The sequence below is a fragment of the Populus euphratica genome, unplaced genomic scaffold, assembly GCF_000495115.2.
Source record: "Populus euphratica unplaced genomic scaffold, PopEup_1.0 scaffold242.1, whole genome shotgun sequence".
NCBI lineage: Eukaryota > Viridiplantae > Streptophyta > Magnoliopsida > Malpighiales > Salicaceae > Populus > Populus euphratica.
The window spans coordinates 444,696-464,426 of record NW_011500033.1 but is presented as its reverse complement, the minus strand read 5'-3'; the positions used below and the strand labels follow the sequence as shown (position 1 = coordinate 464,426).

The 19,731-nt window shown below is 33.2% G+C and overlaps 3 protein-coding genes across 3 annotated transcripts; 1 reads left to right on the top strand and 2 right to left on the bottom strand.

Moving 5' to 3' along the window:
- Positions 1–2,358: 2,358 nt before the first annotated feature.
- Positions 2,359–3,644, bottom strand: LOC105142577 (polyubiquitin 3-like). Its single transcript, XM_011050267.1, has one exon. The coding sequence runs from the start codon at positions 3,350–3,352 to the stop codon at positions 2,432–2,434; it is 921 nt and encodes a 306-aa protein (XP_011048569.1). The 5' UTR covers positions 3,353–3,644; the 3' UTR covers positions 2,359–2,431.
- Positions 3,645–4,962: 1,318 nt separating this feature from the next.
- Positions 4,963–9,487, top strand: LOC105142576 (syntaxin-71-like). Its single transcript, XM_011050266.1, has 9 exons — positions 4,963–5,344; positions 5,527–5,652; positions 5,836–5,995; positions 6,208–6,293; positions 6,396–6,464; positions 6,584–6,628; positions 6,719–6,781; positions 6,887–6,963; positions 9,204–9,487. Exons 1-9 carry the CDS (start codon positions 5,189–5,191, stop codon positions 9,217–9,219), a joined length of 798 nt encoding a protein of 265 aa, XP_011048568.1. The 5' UTR covers positions 4,963–5,188; the 3' UTR covers positions 9,220–9,487.
- Positions 9,488–11,287: 1,800 nt separating this feature from the next.
- LOC105142582 (putative NAC domain-containing protein 94) lies at positions 11,288–12,651 on the bottom strand. The gene is made up of 2 exons (XM_011050274.1): positions 11,960–12,651; positions 11,288–11,866 (listed from the first exon to the last, which is right to left on the bottom strand). Exons 1-2 carry the CDS (start codon positions 12,431–12,433, stop codon positions 11,288–11,290), a joined length of 1,053 nt encoding a protein of 350 aa, XP_011048576.1. The 5' UTR covers positions 12,434–12,651.
- Positions 12,652–19,731: the final 7,080 nt, after the last annotated feature.

Here is a 19,731-nt window from a genome sequence, read left to right as displayed (position 1 = left end):
CTTGACAATAACTTTAGATCCTCAAAATAATTATATATTATTTAGTATTGAAGATATATGCTTACTTATTCACAAATTTTATCTTGAAGATTTTTCTGATAAAAAAAATTCATTTGAGATTTCAGTTATAGTATTATGAGCTTAATGTACTCAATTATCCAAAGTTAAATAATATATTATCGATTGTTAATTTATGTAAAGGATTGGTTGAAACAGAAAAATCAATAATTTATCCATTTATTGATAGTTTGATTTGACTTTTTTTTTTTATTCTGACAATAACTACAACAACTACTGAATGAGTTTTTTTTAGCGATGATGATTGTTAAAATAAGACTTTGCACTCAAATAAAAAATAATTTTCTTGCAATTTTTTTATATTCATGTACAATAAATTAAAAAAATATTATATTTTATTATATTAGTTTTGGCTTTCTAACAAGTAATCCTAGCTCGCTCCTATATGTATTATGTTTGTGTGTGTGTGCATGTGTGTGTCTATATATATATATATATATATTAGTATAATTGTATTATTATTTAAAAATTTGAAGATTCTTCCTATGTCCTCTTTTATAAGGGAAATTAATATCTTTAATTAGTATTTTCAAGAACTAGTTAACTTTAAAAAATCATAAAAATAATTTTGGAATAAATAGTGAGTTTAATATTGTTCATCTACCAAACTAATAATCATGTCTACAAATATGGAGGGTTTTGTTATATCTACAAGACTTTTGATCGGGCTCTCTAACTTTATGATATTTCAAAGGTGTTTTATATTATAATTTATGTATAGCCTATCAAATATAATCGATAGTGAGTCTAACGGTTATTTTAAAAATTATTTTTTCAAACTTTAATTATATATATATAAAAGCTCAATTATATTTTCTCCCCACTTAAACTAAATTTCTCTCTCCATCACAGCACGCAATGGAAACGTTCAGAAGAAAATAATGCATAGGCGGTCAATGCAGCACAAAGAAAAGTCGCCGTCCCTTGACAAGCTTGTAAAGAATGCATGGCTTTGCGAGAACCATCAATTTCCATTCATAAACATATGATGGGTGTATTGGTTGCTTTCATCGTTTATTATAATTTCCGGTCAGTAAGGGGAAGGAAGTAAAGTATTTATATATCTGACCTTAAATCATAGCATCCTAAGAAAATTTATACGAGTTGGACTTGAATCATCTTTCATAGATAAAAATGGGTATTTACAAATCAGGTTTTTCTATATTTATTTTTTAGAAATCAGACAAATGTTAGATTAGCCTAAAATTATAACCCAATATAAAAAACTTGAAAAACTTTTAATAAAATTTTAGCTCAATTTAATATTCAAATAAAATTATATTTATTAGTATAAAATTGTGTATTAATAAAATAAATTCAAAGAAATATTTGATAAAATTTCAATTCTAACTAACATTTAAATAAAAAATTATACTTGCTAATATAAAATTGTGTATTAATAAAATAAGTCCAAACCGTCTTTTAGTCTATTTGAATGATAAGAAAATCTTACTAACAAGAAATGTTTTTTTAAAAAAAGTAACATAAGTTGCTAACATAGTAATTTTTCCCAAAATAATCCAAATTCTATTAGTTATTTTCTTTTTTAGAAAAAAATATCCTTGTTGAGTAAAAAATTCACAAATGATAAAAAAATAAATAGCAAACCTCGTACAACAACTTTTAATCAAACTTCAAATACATTATGAATTACTAATTTATATAAAAAGGTTGAAATGTTTAATTTTTGTCCCAACTAGAATAGCAACAAAAATCTATTTATAGCTTCAAATATGGTATAAACAATACATAGAAATCTAGTCTATTATATTTGCAATTTATTAGTTCAAATATCCATAATCAGCAAAATTAATTTATTTAGATCCTTTTAGTTTTACAAACAACTGCGGATGAAAGAAAGATTTTGAGTTTGGGCATTATTGTGTTGATTTGGTTATGCAATTCCTATTTTTTGTATTTTTCCTTGAAGTTGTGAGCAGTGAACCTTCGTTAGGTGAAAAATGCAAGCCCGATTCCAAGCCACCAAAGAAGATCAAACTTGGAATATTATGAATCCTGAAACAGAGCACGCCGCTAACAAAAGCAGAGCAGAGGAACACTGGACTCCACATCATGCCCACTTGGCTCTTAAAGCATTCAGCCACATTCAAGAAGAAATGGGTTGCTAGTTAATTGTTGAATGGCAATTTAAGATCCAGGACCCTTTCACATGTTTTTCTGATCCTATGCTAGATAGAATTAATCGGTGCTTCGAATTTATATAATTAAAAGGTATTGAGATATATAAAATTTAACAAGACGAATTTCAAAGAATAATTGCGAACAAAATATTAATAATTTTTTATTGATAAAAAAGAAAAGAAGACATACAACCACCGAATTTAAGTTCTGCTTAGAAATCACCACCTCGAAGACGGAGCACGAGATGGAGAGTAGACTCCTTCTGAATATTGTAATCCGCAAGAGTCCTCCCATCCTCTAATTGCTTCCCAGCAAAGATAAGCCTCTGCTGGTCCGGTGGAATACCTTCCTTATCCTGTATCTTGGCTTTCACGTTGTCTATCGTATCAGAGCTCTCAACTTCAAGAGTGATGGTCTTCCCTGTGAGAGTCTTGACAAAGATCTGCATCCCGCCTCTCAAACGCAGTACCAGATGCAGAGTAGACTCCTTTTGAATGTTATAATCCGCAAGAGTCCTCCCCTCTTCCAACTGCTTCCCTGCAAAGATGAGCCTCTGCTGATCCGGGGGAATCCCTTCCTTGTCCTGAATCTTGGCTTTAACGTTATCAATTGTATCAGAGCTTTCAACCTCAAGCGTGATTGTCTTTCCAGTTAAAGTCTTAACGAAGATTTGCATGCCACCGCGAAGCCTGAGGACAAGGTGAAGGGTGGAATCCTTTTGGATATTATAATCCGCAAGGGTCCTACCATCCTCTAATTGTTTCCCAGCAAAAATTAGCCTCTGTTGATCCGGAGGGATACCTTCTTTGTCTTGAATCTTGGCCTTTACGTTGTCAATAGTATCGGAACTCTCGACTTCAAGAGTTATGGTTTTGCCGGTTAGGGTTTTGACGAAGATTTGCATACCGCCGCGAAGCCTCAGAACAAGGTGGAGGGTGGATTCCTTTTGGATGTTATAATCGGCAAGGGTACGGCCGTCCTCGAGTTGTTTGCCAGCGAAAATCAGGCGTTGCTGATCAGGAGGGATACCTTCTTTGTCTTGGATTTTGGCTTTGACGTTGTCGATTGTATCAGAACTCTCGACTTCAAGAGTTATGGTTTTGCCTGTCAGGGTTTTCACGAAGATCTGCATGCTTGCAGGGATTTAAGAAAATATCTGAGATTTTGATAGAATAAAAGAAAAGCAGGTTTCAGATCGAATGAATGTGTACTAGGATCGCTGATAATGGGAAAGATCAAGGGTGCGGTGCTGTGTCTTTATAAGCGGAGGTAGCCGCCTTAGTGCCTTCATGGAATGGAGTCGAATTCTTCAGAAGTAAGGCAAGATGGGTCGGTCGAATGCTCCGAGGTCTTTCTACACCACGCAAGAACATTCTAGGGAATAAAAACATAGGACAACGAAAAGGAGGAAAGAGAAGACAATTTCGCAAAGTCACCGCTTTTTTTCTTTGCTAAAGAAATAAAACTGTTAACAGCTTTGAATTCAGAATGAAATTGAAATTGCATTGATCAGTTGAAATGATTTTTTTAATATATAATTTAAGAGCACTATATTAAAATATATTTATTTCTGATATCTAATATCTCATAATTATATTAATTACTAATATCATTATACAATTATGATTAATAAAAAATTACTATTTTTTTTTTAAATAAATGGTTAACGCATCTTAAACCTTATTTTTTTATTTAAATATACGGTACATCATTGACATGGATACATGATGTGCGGTTTTTTTTAATTTCATGTAATCCAATGCTTCTTTTTATTTATATCTTTTTATTTATATTTTAAATAAGAGTATGAATATAATTTGTGTTTTTGTAAGTTTAATTCTACTCCATAGAAAATTACCTTCTACTGCTAGGCAAAGAAATAGATGTTCGAGCGGTTAAAACCTTGAAGAATTTGAGTATATTTCGTATTATAGTAATTATTATAGGTATGAATTAAAAAAAATTATTTTATAAAAAGTATTTTTAATTAAAATGGGTTTGAAAAAATAGGTGTTTGATGAAAATTGTGGTTAAAATTGAAATTGAAAAAAAATAATTTAATATATTTAGTTAAAAATACTTTTGAAATTAAGGTTATAAAATAATATATATATATATATATAGTGATGTTTTTTAATTTAAATATTATAAATTTAACTATTGCTATTATATACATCTGATAAGAACTACAATTTCAATAATTTTTTATTATATAATAAAATTAGATAAAATATTATTATGTATAAAATTTACTTTAAACTAGTTTTTTTTATAAAAAATATTAAAAAACTAATATTTTTTTTAAAATATATATATAATACAAATACAAGTAAACAGTGTAAGAAAATTGCAATCGTTTATTGAATAATATAATTAACATAAACCGCAAATACAAGTAAACAGTGTAAGAAAATTGTATTGAATAATATAATTAACATAAACCATGTAAAAAAATAATGAATTATTTCTTTTTAAATATTGCTTTTCCAATGCAAAAAAGAAATGGGATTCAATAATTATTATGTTTTTATTTTTTAATTAAATAACTGTAACCGCATTTTAAATAAAAACTAGCCGCAGCCGAGTGACAAACTGGCTCTAATTACACCAAGTTTGCCCTCCTTTTTACCTTTTCTTTGGTTTAAAAAATAAAAAAAGAAGAAGAAGAAGAAAACCGCAAGCATGTTAGTCCCCGATTTTGAAGCTTATGTTTAAACTAGCCCCCAAGTTACAAAATATCTTATTATTACCACCAATGAAAAGGAAATTGATGATGATGTTCCTTCGGGTGGAGATTTGAAAGAAAGCTGAAACTGGGAAACCGCTTCGTGCTAAATTATTATCCAAAGCCTCAAGTTCAAACGATTCAACTCAAAATTCTTCTCATCTCTCTTCCATTCGTTCAAACCGCCACCAACATTCAGTAATTTGAACAACAGCTAATAATTAGTTATAAAAATAATAAAAAATGAGTGTGATTGACATTTTAACTCGCGTAGACGCGATCTGCAACAAATACGACAAATACGACGTCGAGAAGCAAAGAGATCTCAATGTCTCCGGCGACGACGCCTTCGCTCGCCTCTACGCCGCCGTCGATGCTGATATTGAAGCCGCTCTTCAGGTCTCTTCGATCTCTTTGAAATCAAATGGATTTGTTTCATGTTTCAAATTAGTGTGTGCTTGTTGATTTAGACTCCTGTTAAGTCCATTTATAGACTTGGAGTGTTAGTTTTTGTTGATTGGAAGGTCAGTTAGCTGTATTTCTGCTTGCATTATTTAATTTGTGTGGTTTGATCTATAAAGAAAGCAGAGCTTGCGTCCAAGGAGAAAAGTAAGGCCTCTGCTGTTGCAATAAACGCAGAGCTTCGTCGAACTAAAGCTAGATTGCTTGAGGAAGTCCCTAAGTTGCAGAGATTAGCAATAAAGAAGGTTAGTTTTTGATAACTCTTTTAAGTGATTTTTGACTGACTTGGTAGAGAAATTAGCTACAGAAAGTGAAATCACTCGCTAATATACTTGGATTTCTCTTTGATCTTCACGATTTTCTATCATGAATTGGTATTTAGGGTTCAGAGTATAGAATTGACAGCGTCAGGGTTGGTGTATTGACAGGTTAAAGGGCTCTCTACAGAAGAACTTGCTGCACGAAATGATTTGGTCCTTGCATTGCCAGATAGGATTCAAGCTATACCAGATGGAAGTTCAGCTGCACTCAAACAAACTGGAGGTTGGGGGACTTCGGCTCCACGAACCGAAATCAAATTTGATTCAGGTGATTTGTCCACTGGTGTTGAAATCGTGTTGAACTGTTGATATTGCTTCTTTTTTCTCTCGTGATTCTTAAGATTGTTATGAGTGGGGAAGCTTTGTATCGTTTGCAGCTTATTTCAATATTTAGAAAGTGATGTTTGATTTTTCTCCTTGTTAGCTCATGGTTCATGGATAATTAGTGTATTCTAATTATGTATTTCCTTTGGGTAATAGATGGGCAGTTTGATAATGAATACTTTCAAGAAAGTGAGACATCTAGTCAATTCAGGCAGGAGTATGAAATGCGTAAAATGAAGCAGGCAAGACTGATAAAGTGGCACTCTGTTTGTCTTTCATCCTGTAATTGAAGCAAGCTATTGGGGCCATGGTTTCCCTTGTTGTTAACTTTCACATTCCTCCAGGATCAAGGTTTGAGTATGATTTCAGAAGGTTTGGACACTCTGAAGAATATGGCTCATGACATGAATGAGGTACTTATCGTGTGCTGGAAAATATGTTTGAAATGTGGGATGTGTAAGAAAAGCTGTTTGTATGTGACTATGTAATCAGCCATGGCATTTAAATTCAGTGTGTTATGTGATATGTGCAGGAGTTGGACAGGCAAGTTCCTTTGATGGATGAAATTGACACTAAGGCGAGAAGCATTGCTGTATCCTTCTAATTTTCAGTGCCACTCATATGGAATTTAGAGTTGATATGAAGTGCTCTCTATGCTTCCTTACAGGTGGACAAGGCAACTGCTGACCTTAAGAATACCAATGTTAGACTTAAAGACACTGTTAACCAGGTGATTGAACTTTCAACTTTACAAAGTTTAAGCTTTTATTCTTTTCAGATGCATCCAGATTTAGGCTTCTTTCTGAATCTGACACAAGTTTCCATTCTATTCCAGTTGAGATCTAGTCGGAATTTCTGTATTGATATTGTTTTGTTGATCATAATCCTCGGAATAGCTGCCTACTTGTACAAGTAAGTTCCTACTTCTTTTGTAAGTAGCTTACATGTCTATCATCATTTATATGCAATCAAGTGTTATGCTGCCATTTTCGGCATGTCCCCATTATGTTTGGGTGAGCTTTCTTTGTTTTCTAATTCCACCATGAGCGTTGAGCATAATGGGGTTTTCCTCCATTCCTCGTACAGAGTTAGATCAAGCTCTTTTGTAGGATTCATTTGACAATATTACTCATCGAAGCAATTCTTAAATCAGGATTAGTTATTATAAGTGGGCAATCTTGTCTCATTGAGTACTTTATTCCACTGTGAATTGATACCATGAGAATCCTTTCACTGGTAGTTCACATCGTATAGCTAGGATGAACTAACTTTAAAAGCAACATTATACTGGGAAATTTCTCAAAATGGGGGCCAAGGAAGAAGAGTGAAATTTTTTAATTTCACGAGCAAACTTGATTTGACTCCGCTTTACCACACACTTGGGGAGCTACATGAAGTTGCTTCATTTAATTCTGTTGTGGGTGCTCGTTTTGGAATCTGTTGTCATACTAGATCAATTTTTATTACCTCAGCTCATGTCATTTTAAGTTGATGTCTTCCTTACCATTGTATTCATAGATTTATGTTTCATATGGCTACACCATCGTAGACCTCATCCTTAATAGCTGCCATCTTCATCTTCACCTGATGGACTCATTTCTTGACTAATCCTTTCTTGTGTGTACAAACATCTGGTTTAACATCTTCATCTTAGCTGTGTTTATGAGCATGTTATTTCTTCACCTGCAACTCTCACTATTTTGTAGAAGTGAAATAAACAAGAGGAATCCACTGCCTAAATAAGAGCACGTAAGAAATCCACCCCAAACGGACTTGGAAATCTACCTTCGGTAGCAACTCAAGTTCTCATTTTCCATAAAAAGTAGCTGTCCAAATAAAAAATGCATTTTAATGGGCACACCAAGACTCTAGTATTATACAAAATATACATGCAATAGGAAAGAAACAATACAAAATCTTTTGTGAAACTTGAAATATAGTTATAATAATGAATTGAACTTCCTAATGTCAATTCAGTTGGTCCTCCACCAGAAGCTTTCTAATTTAATACTACTTTCTTTTATGTGTGTTCTGTTGATCCTACTTCTTCTTTTCCTTTTCTTTTTTGAGGTGTGCATTCTGTTTATCCTGTCTGTATTCTACCTATATTATTGTTTATAGTTGTGGAGCCTCTATTATCGTCAGTTGTTGAGTACACCTTTTGAGTTTAGGGTTTAACTCCTTGGAGGTTTGCACTGGAGACAATTTGATGTGCAGGTTGTTAAAATTATGATTACCCATTGAATTCTATTCGTTTTCGTGCTTGTATTTCCAAGTCTTTTGAGTGCATTTTGTTCATCTTACCTATCTTCAAGGTTTATAGTTGTGGAGGCTCTAATAACATTAGTTCTTGAGTTATAAGTCTATTAAATGAAAGTATTGGATTTGCGATAAAGAACTGACAAAAGGGGGTATATTCAAGAATCAGATCAACAAATTCATGAGAATTTGTGAGATAACTGCCTTCTTGAGGGGGCTTTGCCACTTGGCACAGACGATTTCATGTATATTTTTATCAAAAATACAATTACCTTGCCATTGAACTCTAAACTTTTAAAGAGCACATTGTATTTCAAATGCATAATTTGGTCTTCATTGTCCTACTGCATGCAAAATCTACACAGTTGTTGACTGGGTCATCTAGCATCTTGTTCTACTGTCCACGCAAAATCTATACAGTTGTTGACGGGGGTCATCTGGCATCTTGAATGCTATGTAACAAATTTGAAGTGTGAACTGTAGAAAGGAGATGGACCAACATTTACTTATTTTAACATCTATACATTTTGTATGCCTTTATATGATGAAAACTGGAATTTGGCATTGAATGAAAAATAAGCCTGGAGAGTGGAATTTGTTTGTCGGGACTTCAGTGTTGGTTTCTGACTTTGAGTTGTGGGGCCGTCAAGCTATTGATTTACCTAGAAAACCTAGGAATTTGTGCTTGTTTCTTCTAACCCAAGGCAAATTTTTTTGGTAAGGACTTGCTAAATCACCAGTGGTCTCCTCCCCCTTAATTTTCCCTCCAAAGTGAGATGACCGATCATCTTCTTGTATCTCCCTGAAACTTACAGTGATGAATCAGCCGATGCTCTTATTTTTGTTGTTTTTTCAGTTGGGAAGTTTCTCTGACAAAGCTTCTTCCTTTGCAGTGTGCTGAAGAAGTGAAGAACATGAAAGGTCTACCCTAATCTATTTCCATGGTGTGTTAGTGTTGGCTTTTTCTGGTATAATTTTGTTCTTTGAGGACTTCATATGGTGCTTGCTTTTGCATTTGATTTGTTTCTCATGCTGGGAGTAACTTCTCACACGTGGAAAGGGATGTTTGTCGTTCATGTATCTTGCAATGGTCAGTCAATTGTTTGGGTCCAAAGAAAAATGGCATTCTAAGATTGAACCCAAGTACATATAAATCAAATATTACAAGTTTTTTTTTTAATTAAGATATGCCGCATCTTGTTTACCTTTAATAAATCAAGTTAAAAAAAAATAAATGAACAATAAACTGAAAAAGAGTTATTAATCCTAAATAAATATTAAAATAGAAAGTTAATTTTTCAAAAGACATTTTATTTATTCTATCTTTGAAATTATTTTTTCCAAGAATAAATGAATTTTATTTTTTTAAATACATCATATAAATACAAATTATCTATATAAAACATAAAGGAAAAAATTTAAATATAAATTAAAAGAACTTCTTTGAAAGATTATAAATTTAAAACGCAATTAAAAAATAACTATTGAAAAAAAAATACAAACAAAGATTTTTTAAAAAACAATATTAGAGATGGTATTAATTAAAATTACCAAAACAATAGGCCCAAGCAATGAGGCCCTGCTACGCTAGCGCGCCAGCAACTCAGAAGCTTAAATGCGCCTGGGCAGCACTTTAACACACGACTTGTCATCCTTTGCAATATTTCTCATTCGCTTATATAGATGAAAAATCATGTCTCAAGTTTTGAAATTCGAAAATCCTATCTTTTCAACTTGTTTTAACTTTAAATTATAAATATATAACACAAATACAAATATAATTTCTTTGAAGCATTGTAGAGTTAAAGAATTAAAAAAATAAAAATTATCTAAGAAAGATAAACTAAACAATTAAAAAAAATAAGAGAGGGAGTATGAAGTAAAATTTAAATAAAGAAATTTATGCAAAGTAGAAAAACATAAATAAAAAAGAGGGAGGGTATTCAATTTTTTTAGGGAAAAAAACAAAAGTGATGTTGTTTGTGCTGTAGGCTGATTTAATTTAACTTTTTTTTTTTGTTTATCCATTCATTTATATTTTTTTATCTTGTTCTATTAAACATAATCAATATGTTTGAGATATTAATTAAAAAAATATATGATATTTAAAAATGCATTTACAATATTAAAATATTTTTTTTATTATATTCAAAATTAACCTAAAATTCTACTTGTGGCGCAGGAGTGCGTAGCTAGGATATTTGCGAGGTTTGGAATAGCTAAAATATTGATTCATGTGTGTATTCATTGTTTGATTTATATGTATAGGATAAAATAAGTTGGAAACAAACTAAGTTTGTAGAGAACAAAAAAGTGGTCATACAAATGTTTGGGATCCAAAAATTTATTTTTCATTATATTTTTATCTAATAATTATCTTTATTGTGTTGATAAATTAAATTTTCAACTTAAATCACTTCAAAATTACAAAAAAAATTCTCAATCTTAATCTTTTTTTAGCACATCAAAGATAAAAAAATACCTTAATAAAAATTTTTTTATTAAATAAAAATAATTAACACTAAAATCATTCTTTTTTATTGCTAGAATTTAACCAACAAATAACTTTATTTGTCTTTCTCTGTTTTTTAGCAAATTCCACTCTCTTCTCTCTCAAACTCATGATTGAGAACAAAATAAACTATTTGTTCAGATAAATTTTTACTTGAATTTTATATTCTCATATTTTATGTTTTAGTCCTCTTTTACCGAGTTTTATTGTTCTTTTATATTTTAAACGATAACTCATTAAATTAGCCATAAGTAGATGCAATCGGAGAAAGAAAAGCTTAAGAATGAAAATGGGGGGGAAAGAGCTACTGTTCACATAACCATAACACCTCAAGTCTTTTAGTGTATTTAGCAGTAATTTATACAAGCTATCCACTAGGAATGAATCACCATATTTGCTAAGATTCTTATACTATACAAATCACCGTACCTGGCTATCTGAATGTATAAATAGCCACCGTGATATTTACAAATATAAACTCTTGACACTGTTCAAATCAGGAGTTAGGTGATTTCCTGTGAAGGTAAGGTGATTAAACTCTTGATATTGCATGGGAGAATTCCATTGCTCAGTGCTGAAATTGCCAATCTCGGCCTGATCTGTTCCGCTGAAATTCTCGTCAGTGCCATCGTTTCTGATAGATACAACGTCCTCCTCTATATCTGCCTTTGTTCTAAGCATCTTGCCGGGTGGAAAACAATTCCCTCGCTGTTGGTTTGTTTCCGCAGGTTTTCTTTTCAGTGGGTTTAACATCTTGTGAAAAGAAGTGCAAGATTTGGCGCTACTGAGGAAGTTTATGCTTGAGGCTCTTTCAGTTGTTGGAAAATTCTGGGGAGAAAAGATACAAGGTAACATTGGGCAATCATCGTAAAAATAATTCATGACCATCTCAGTGTTGGGGTTGATGTTCATTTGCCGTAGCTCATTCACTTTTGGGAACAAGCCGGTGGGTGCAGATGCACAACTTGGAATATTTTGATCTTGCCATGTGTTTCTGAGGATGCTGTTCTTCTGCCTAACACGACACAGCACCCAATCATCCAACTGCAGCAAGCAGAATTGTTGTTAACAATCCGAAAATCGTTATCAAGTATCACTGGCAGTTGAATTTGAGATGGGTTCGACCCTTCCACTTACCCTCATAGATCCTTTTCCCTTGGGATTGTTCCAAATCATGGCATCTAGCAATCTGTATTCATGCATGTTCCAGTCTGTCTTTAGTCCTTTGGGAGGGCGTCCTTCGTAGAACACGAGAGTCTTCTTGACGCCTATTTTGGCTGTTCCGAAGGAATTAAAAATCGATTTATCTGTCCCTGTTGCCTTCCAATAACCTGAAGCTGCTGCCCTGTTAGGCCGGGCTCCATTGGGGTACTTCCTATCCCTTGGTGTAAAGAAATACCATTCATCCACGCCAAATAAAGCTTTCTCTATATACAGACTTGGTAGCTCCCATGGGTTATACTTATAGAGATCTATCTCAGCAATAATAGATGCAGGAAGTGGACTTGAAGTGACTCTGTTCTTCAAATAGTGCACTATGAGCTCCTCATCAGATGGATGGAATCTAAATCCTGGAGGAAGTTGAATGCCTGAGCTGGCTTTGGCCTCCATGTTAAAGAGGCTTTGTTTCTTGGTGATGGAACAACCTAGGGGGAAGGAATCAATATTGAGGCCAGCGATATAAACTATAAAAAATGGTTTGAAGGTTGGGGAGTAACACTGTGCTAAGTTTTTATAGGGCGATGCTCATGCATGCAGGCGTATAGATATCAATTATGTTTATAGAACAATAATTAAGCTTTGATTATTGCTAGGTGCAGATTCAGAGAAAGGAGAGTAGAAAACAACGCTTTTGTCTTACCTTTTGATTTTGAGGTTTCTTTAATTTTGAGGACAATATTGTTGTATTTTAAATGTCCTTTTCTTTTTATTTTCATATGCAAGGCGAGTCCTTTTCAGGACGAGCAGCATCAATGGAAATTGAGCATCACAGTGGATTTGATTCGATAATAACTACTGAAAAAAATGATAAAATATCCGCCATGGATGCTGTTCTTGGTTCTATTGGATCCTTCCATGGGTTTTCCCATCCCCTTTCTGTGAAAAGCTCCGAGATTTGTACAGAATATACAAGTGTTGAGGAACATAACAAGGCCAACCTGATAGCCACGGGAATCGGCTGCTTCTTGTTTTCTTCTCGGGGGATCTATTCATAACCAGTTTGTCCGAAATTCCTTATTCATCGTGGATGTCAATTCCTAACACCGAATTCTTGGAAGTTCACTCTTTAGACCTCAACGTTTAGGATAGCATTATCTTCGAACAGACCACCCCACCTGCCACCCATTGACAAGCAAGAGGAGGAGGGATCCTGGATTCTTTGTCAAAAGAAGATAGACAATAAAACCTTATGTGAGTATGACCTTTATCTTTCTTTTCTTGTTTTGAGCTGCATTCTCTCTATCTTTCCTTTCATGTTTTTTCCCCCTACATTTCTTCTGAAACTACGTTGTTTTGTTAAGAAAGATCTTAACAAATTGGTATTGGAGCCTAAAATCCTTGACCAATAATAGAATATTGCATATTAAACAATTCTAGAGGTAAACCATGATGAGAAATAACAAGATTAAGGCATTGGAAGAGCAGACAGAAGGCTTGATGAGCAAATGCAAAGCATGCATCAAGAACTCCTAGATTCCATAGCTGAAAATCAGAAGTAATGATCACCGGAACCAACCAAAAAGGCTGAGCCCAGTATCAATAGCAAATGGACGTTATGATGGCCACTTTAGATTGATGCATGCTTTGAATCCATTATCGTAATTGAATTTTGATATTATTTCATTAATAGTTTAAAAAACAATTTAAAAATAGCCAAAAAAAGAAAAAAAATTAAAAAATATATTTTTAATTAGTTGCATTACTTTCAATATTTTTATTATCTTTTTAAAAGAATTAAAAATTAAAATAATATATATACACACACATACTCACACACAAGAAGACCAAAAATACAAAAAAGAAAAAAGAAAAAAGAAAAAAGGGATTGAAAACCAGAGTGATTTTTTAGTTGCCTAGGAACTAAGAAATTGAGAGGAAAATGACTTTTTTTTTTTTAAGAAAATGGGCGGGGTAGGATCTTTTCTAGTTAAATTTAATAGTATAAATGAAACAAAAAAATATATCAAGTTCAATCCAGACTATTCTTTAAAAAAACAATCTACATATATTTTTTTCTAAAAAACTTAATACATCAATGACTACATTTAGATTTATTAAATTTGTTGCTAAAATATCAATATTAAACTCAAAACTCATAGCAAATGATCAATAACTCAAGAAAACAGAAGAATCAGTTATATTTTTCATATGATCTCTTTTATATATATATATATATATATAGACAGACTAATTATCTATTTCTTTTTTAATTTTTTATATGGAGAAGGGCATTAAAAAAAAATAGAGAAAAACACATTATAGATGGAAAAAAGGAAGAGAAGTGGTAAAAAATAATTAACTCTCCTAACCTCCATTTATAGCTCTTTTCTATATAGCATCGTTAGCACCACCATTTCTCACAACACTAATTAACCTCCACACCAGGAATCTCCTCTCAACTCCATCATGAGCTTTAGTCCTAACAATAGTCCTTGGATATAACTATTGGGGATTTCGACTGATGATGTACTGATAATTGCCCATTGAAAGCTAAGTACACTGACACAATATTTAACATGATTTGATAAATCACCTACATCCACAAGAGAGTTTCATATTATTAGATATAGAGAAAGGATAGAATACAAATACATGAAGGGGAAGGATTACATCCACTCTACTCAACTCTCAACTCTTATTGTTGTACTTGCATCTACTGCAATGGTAGCAAGGCTACTACCATTGCCCTTCTCTCTTTCTCTCTACTCTCTTAGACACACTCACCACTCTCTTTTTCATTTTGCTTTCCAACTTATGCCTATATTTATAGGCATTAATGGTAAGATAAATTGACTATAAATTATGGCACTAATGGTGGTAGCATATAGGTTGCACCATTTTGTCCATGGTTGGTGCAACTACTGTTGTAGCCTTTTAACAATGGCAATCATCTTCCTTATAGTAGGCTGCAAATGCTATCTGGTTGCTGCACATTAATGGCAACAATCCTAACAATCACCCCCTTTGCCATTCATGTAGGCAATTGTCATCTTTCTTTTTCAACACATGCTTGTATTTTATAGCTCTTCCAAGCTTACGATTCCGAAAGCATCTTTGACCAAGTTTACAGGTACTCGCCAAACCTTTCAATCACCAGAGTCACCAAAACACACCCTTACTTATACTAAAGGATCACTTCAACCAGATAGTCTCCTACATCACATCTGAAGAGTGTCAACGGTTGTCTTTGGGACATCACATTCCTTGTCAAGCATATCAACCATGCTAAATTCAGAATGATTTTTCAAGCCTTACACCAAGGTTTACAACACCCCCTTAAATGGATATTTCCAAGTGTAATAGCCATGGAGTATTTTAATATGATCACGAGCTCACCACTCTTCCAATAGTTTACTCATCTTGGAGTTTTATCTGTCCTCTGTTCCACTTTAGAAACCACACCTTTCTTCTTCGTGAGTCTTCCACTTTTAGTCTCAAGAGTTTGGGTAGCTCTTCACCTTTAACCATGGGGGTAACCCATCAAAGGTTGATCCATATCTATCTTCATACTCTGAGTATTATAATGTCATTATCGAGCTCACCATCGTGACAAGAGTTAAATTTTTCTAGGAACCTGCGCATGCCCTTTGCTCATTCCTAGCAGTCGCATCTTAATGCTCCACAAGTCACCCACTTATTGTCTAAAGAAAATATTTTCTAGCTCATTGACCTTTAGCATATGGGCAATATCCATGAAAGTCAATCCTGCATTTGTCTCCATACTCATCAAAGCCACTTCATTGGCTATCCACTTGTCCACTCATATCTAGCCATTACATCGGCTCTAGGGCGTTTTGTAATTGGGCTCATATCATGACCCTCACACCTTCTTCTAAGGCGTCTCCATTAGTCATTATTGGATGGTCTGATCTTGAGCTCATATCATGGCTTCCACACCTCCTCTAAGATGTTTTTGCCCGTCATGTAGTGATCGTATCCTCTTTCATCTAGGACGCCTCAAAGTGGCTCCAAGAATCTCTACCACCATGTAGACTATGGGAGAGATCACTGGCACTGATCACATAAAAAGAGAGAATTGCGGCACACTCCTCGCAATCCTCCATCTCAATTTTAATATTTGGAGTTTTTACATCTTTATGCTTGATAGCTCTATCCATACCAATCTTTTAGTGTCTTCGCCTTTTATCATAGGCATTTGTACCTTCTCAATTAGGTGTCTTCACAACAGCTCTATTTCCATCATTGCATGTATTCGAAAGGTCTTCGCCTATTGTCTTTCATTAAGAGCATAAAAGACTTTCTATTATACAACTTCACACAGTCTCTACTATAAGCTTCATCTGGGAACTCTTCTTCTCCTTACACATGTTGTCTCATTACAGTACCTCGTTGGATCCTACGGGTACTCCTGCATAATCATTGTGCTCTCGCACAATTCATTGCTTATGTTTAACAACAGCTTATCCTATCACAACACCTATCCAAGTTAAAATAGGGTGCCAATATTTATCCCTTTATATATTTCTCTTCCATTATTAGGGTCTTCATCAATCCTCGAGAAATTACAGTTACCGAATCTAACTTCTTTAGAGAAATCACCACTTCATCAAATCCTTGAACATACAGAACTCAACTGTTTCTTTGTGCTGTCATTATGCTAGTCTTCAATAGTTTCATTATAAACTTTTACATATATAAAAATAGTACCATATGGATAATCCTTTAACTAAGCAAGTTCTCAGGAAAGATTGGAGGAGCCACATCGGTCTTGCTTAAAACTCAATCTTTTAGACAAAACTTCTTAAGCCATATCTATCCATCGTATTGTCTTTTTATATATACAACCATTTGCTAGCTTTGTTGCAGCTTTCCTTTGCAAGTGATCTGAGGTATCTTGATTTTATACCTGATTTCTCAACATCTGGTAAGACTACTAGTGCTTAGATTCATCAAGATTGGTCTTCATCAATTTCTACTCTCTACCTCAAATCGTCCACTTGATCGGGTGTCCAGAGTATCCCAATTAATTTTACCTTCCCTCAAGATAATTAAAATTCACCACATAGATGTTCAACATATATAATTGGGCAAACATATATGATTTCTTTTTCTTCATCTCCATCGACCACCATAATGACCTTAAGATGCCTTCTAATTAGGCAATCTCTCTCAATAATTCACCACCACCACTTTTAGTCCAAATCTTAATGATCGGACTATACCATTGCATCTGGAACAATCAAATTAGCTAAAAACAAGTTTGAAATCGTCCAAATCGCATTTTAAACTGCTAAGATTTAATCAAAACAATTCTGGCGTGATGAACGACCCAGATTCAATCTTAGATCTGATTGCACATAGAATCTGTTACACTAAATCATATCCCTCAGCTCGTAGCTCGACTTAACTCAGCTCAGCTCGTGAATGATGACATGTCATGGGGTCCTACTGTACCGACGTGTTAGCTGACTGGTTGCTGATATGGCATGCCAATTGTGTATGTTGATGCCATGCTTCTATCATGATGATGTCATCCAACATCCTGGTCAACCACGTGGGTCGAATCATCTATTATTCGGGTTGGGTCAGCTCATCCAGATTAAAAAGACACGTGGCACGTGTGAGGCGCGTTTGTGTACGTGGGCAGCCACCTTGTTAGCGCATGAGGGCACATACGGCAATGTCCGACATTTGATTTTCAAGCTATTTTCACTAGTATGATCGTTTCTTCCTCCTTTTCACAGTGGTATGCTCAAAACACAATTTTGATAACTTTCATGTTTGAGCAAAAATCAAACACCACTTTAAGCCATATGCTCTGATACCAATTGTTGGGAGATTCTGGATCGGTGATGTACTGATGATTGTTCATTGGAGGCTAAGTACATTGACACTATTTAACATAATTCGGCAAACTGCCTACATCCACGGGAGAAACCAATAATAGATAGATAGAGGGAGGGTTACAACACACATAGCGGAGGAGGATCATTTCACTCAAACTCAACTTTCATTGCTCTCACACACTGCTGCACACGGCACCAGGGCTGCTATTCTTGGCAGTCCATTTTTCTCTTTTTTTTCTCTCTTTACCTTGCTCTCTTTCTCTTTCATTTTACTATCAAATAATGCCTCTATTTATAGGCAATTTAATGGCAAACAAGAGGCCATAAATCATTGCACAAATGGTGGCAGCATATGGGTTGCACCATTTTATCAATGATTGGTGCAACTACCATTATAGCCTTTTGATAATGACAACCCTTTTTCTTAGGGTAGGCTGTAAATGTTCTTACCTATTAAATGGCAACATTATAACTACTTCATCAGTGGTTATGAGTCGAAGAATACGAAATCCTAATTATAAGCACAAACCTAGAGGGTTAAGTGAGTAAAGAATAGATGAGCTTAAAACCAATCTCAACAAGAATGCATCTTCCAACAAAGATTGACCAACATGTACTCTAGATAACCATTCACAAAATTAAAAAACAACAATGAGAGATTGAAAAGGAGAAAAAGATGCAAGGAAGGAAAGAGGTGCATAAATTAAAGGCCAATAACCGAAAAAGAGAAGTAACGAAGAAAAAGCTTAAAACAAAACAGCTAAACTTAAGGTGAAAACTTGACAATCATAAAGAAGAAAGATCCAAAACTAAACATTATATAAAGCAACAATGAAAAAATATGTAGCAAAAAGAATCTTCCATGTACAAGAAAGACATGTAGGTAGAAGAATGGTAGGGGGTTGGCTAAAGACTTGCAAAAATCCTGTGAAGAAACAAAATGCACATGCAACCCGGCACAACAATATGGACCTAAAATAACAAACAAAAAAAGAAGAAGCAGCTGGCAGCATGCATAGATACCATGAATCATTCAAGATCATGAAATGAAGTTCAAAACAACATGGGATTAATCACCAGCTGAGCAAGCATAAATGTTCATCCATAAAAAAAAAAAATCATAACAACTAATAGCATTTCCAATGCAAAATGCTAAATTAACAAACCAAATTGATACAATGATTTATTGAATAATATAAATATAGCTTTTTTTATTATGTACATTCTAATGATAAAAAGTTATTTAGAAAATCTAATTATATTTTAATATATTTCATGTTAAATTAATTTTAATATAAGTATATAACTAATTTAGATAGTTTATATATAATATAATTATGTTGTTATTAATTATATAATTAATATGAGTAATTTATAAAAGTAATATAAAATTAATGAAGCAATATGAAAGTTAAAAGATATAATTTAAAATTTATTTATCTGAATATTTTTAATTTTTAATTTTTAATTTTATGTTACTGTTAAAGATTTAATTTTTTAAAAGTAAATTCAAATTCAAACTTTGAAAAAACCCGCCAATATTTTAAATTTTGATTTTCAATTTTTTTTTTAAAAAAATCAAGCTTTAAAAAAATGACCACCAATATTTTGAATTTTAAAATTTGAAATTTTAAAAAAATGACCGCCAACATTTTAAATTTTGAAAAAACAACTGTCAATATTCTAAGATTTAAAAATTTGAAAAAATAATCGATCGATAAATATTCTCATATACCTTAACATTTTTTCTCATCATTTTTTTCTCTCCAGTCTTTATAATATTACATTAAAATTCATCATGAATTATTCTAATTTTTATTTTTATGATGCTTGTGATTTTGATGATGACACTTTTATATTTGCTTTTCAAGTTGCTACCGT

Bases quoted from the DNA above. Each gene is read 5' to 3' on its own strand.
- LOC105142577 (XM_011050267.1), bottom strand. From the start codon at position 3,352: ATGCAGATCTTCGTGAAAACCCTGACAGGCAAAACCATAACTCTTGAA.
- LOC105142576 (XM_011050266.1), top strand. From the start codon at position 5,189: ATGAGTGTGATTGACATTTTAACTCGCGTAGACGCGATCTGCAACAAA. The intron at 5,345-5,526 runs GTCTCTTCGATC...TGATCTATAAAG, and splicing joins ATATTGAAGCCGCTCTTCAG to AAAGCAGAGCTTGCGTCCAA. The intron at 6,782-6,886 runs GTGATTGAACTT...ATTCTATTCCAG, and splicing joins TTAAAGACACTGTTAACCAG to TTGAGATCTAGTCGGAATTT.
- LOC105142582 (XM_011050274.1), bottom strand. From the start codon at position 12,433: ATGGAGGCCAAAGCCAGCTCAGGCATTCAACTTCCTCCAGGATTTAGA. The intron at 11,867-11,959 runs GTAAGTGGAAGG...TGCTTGCTGCAG, and splicing joins AGGGAAAAGGATCTATGAGG to TTGGATGATTGGGTGCTGTG.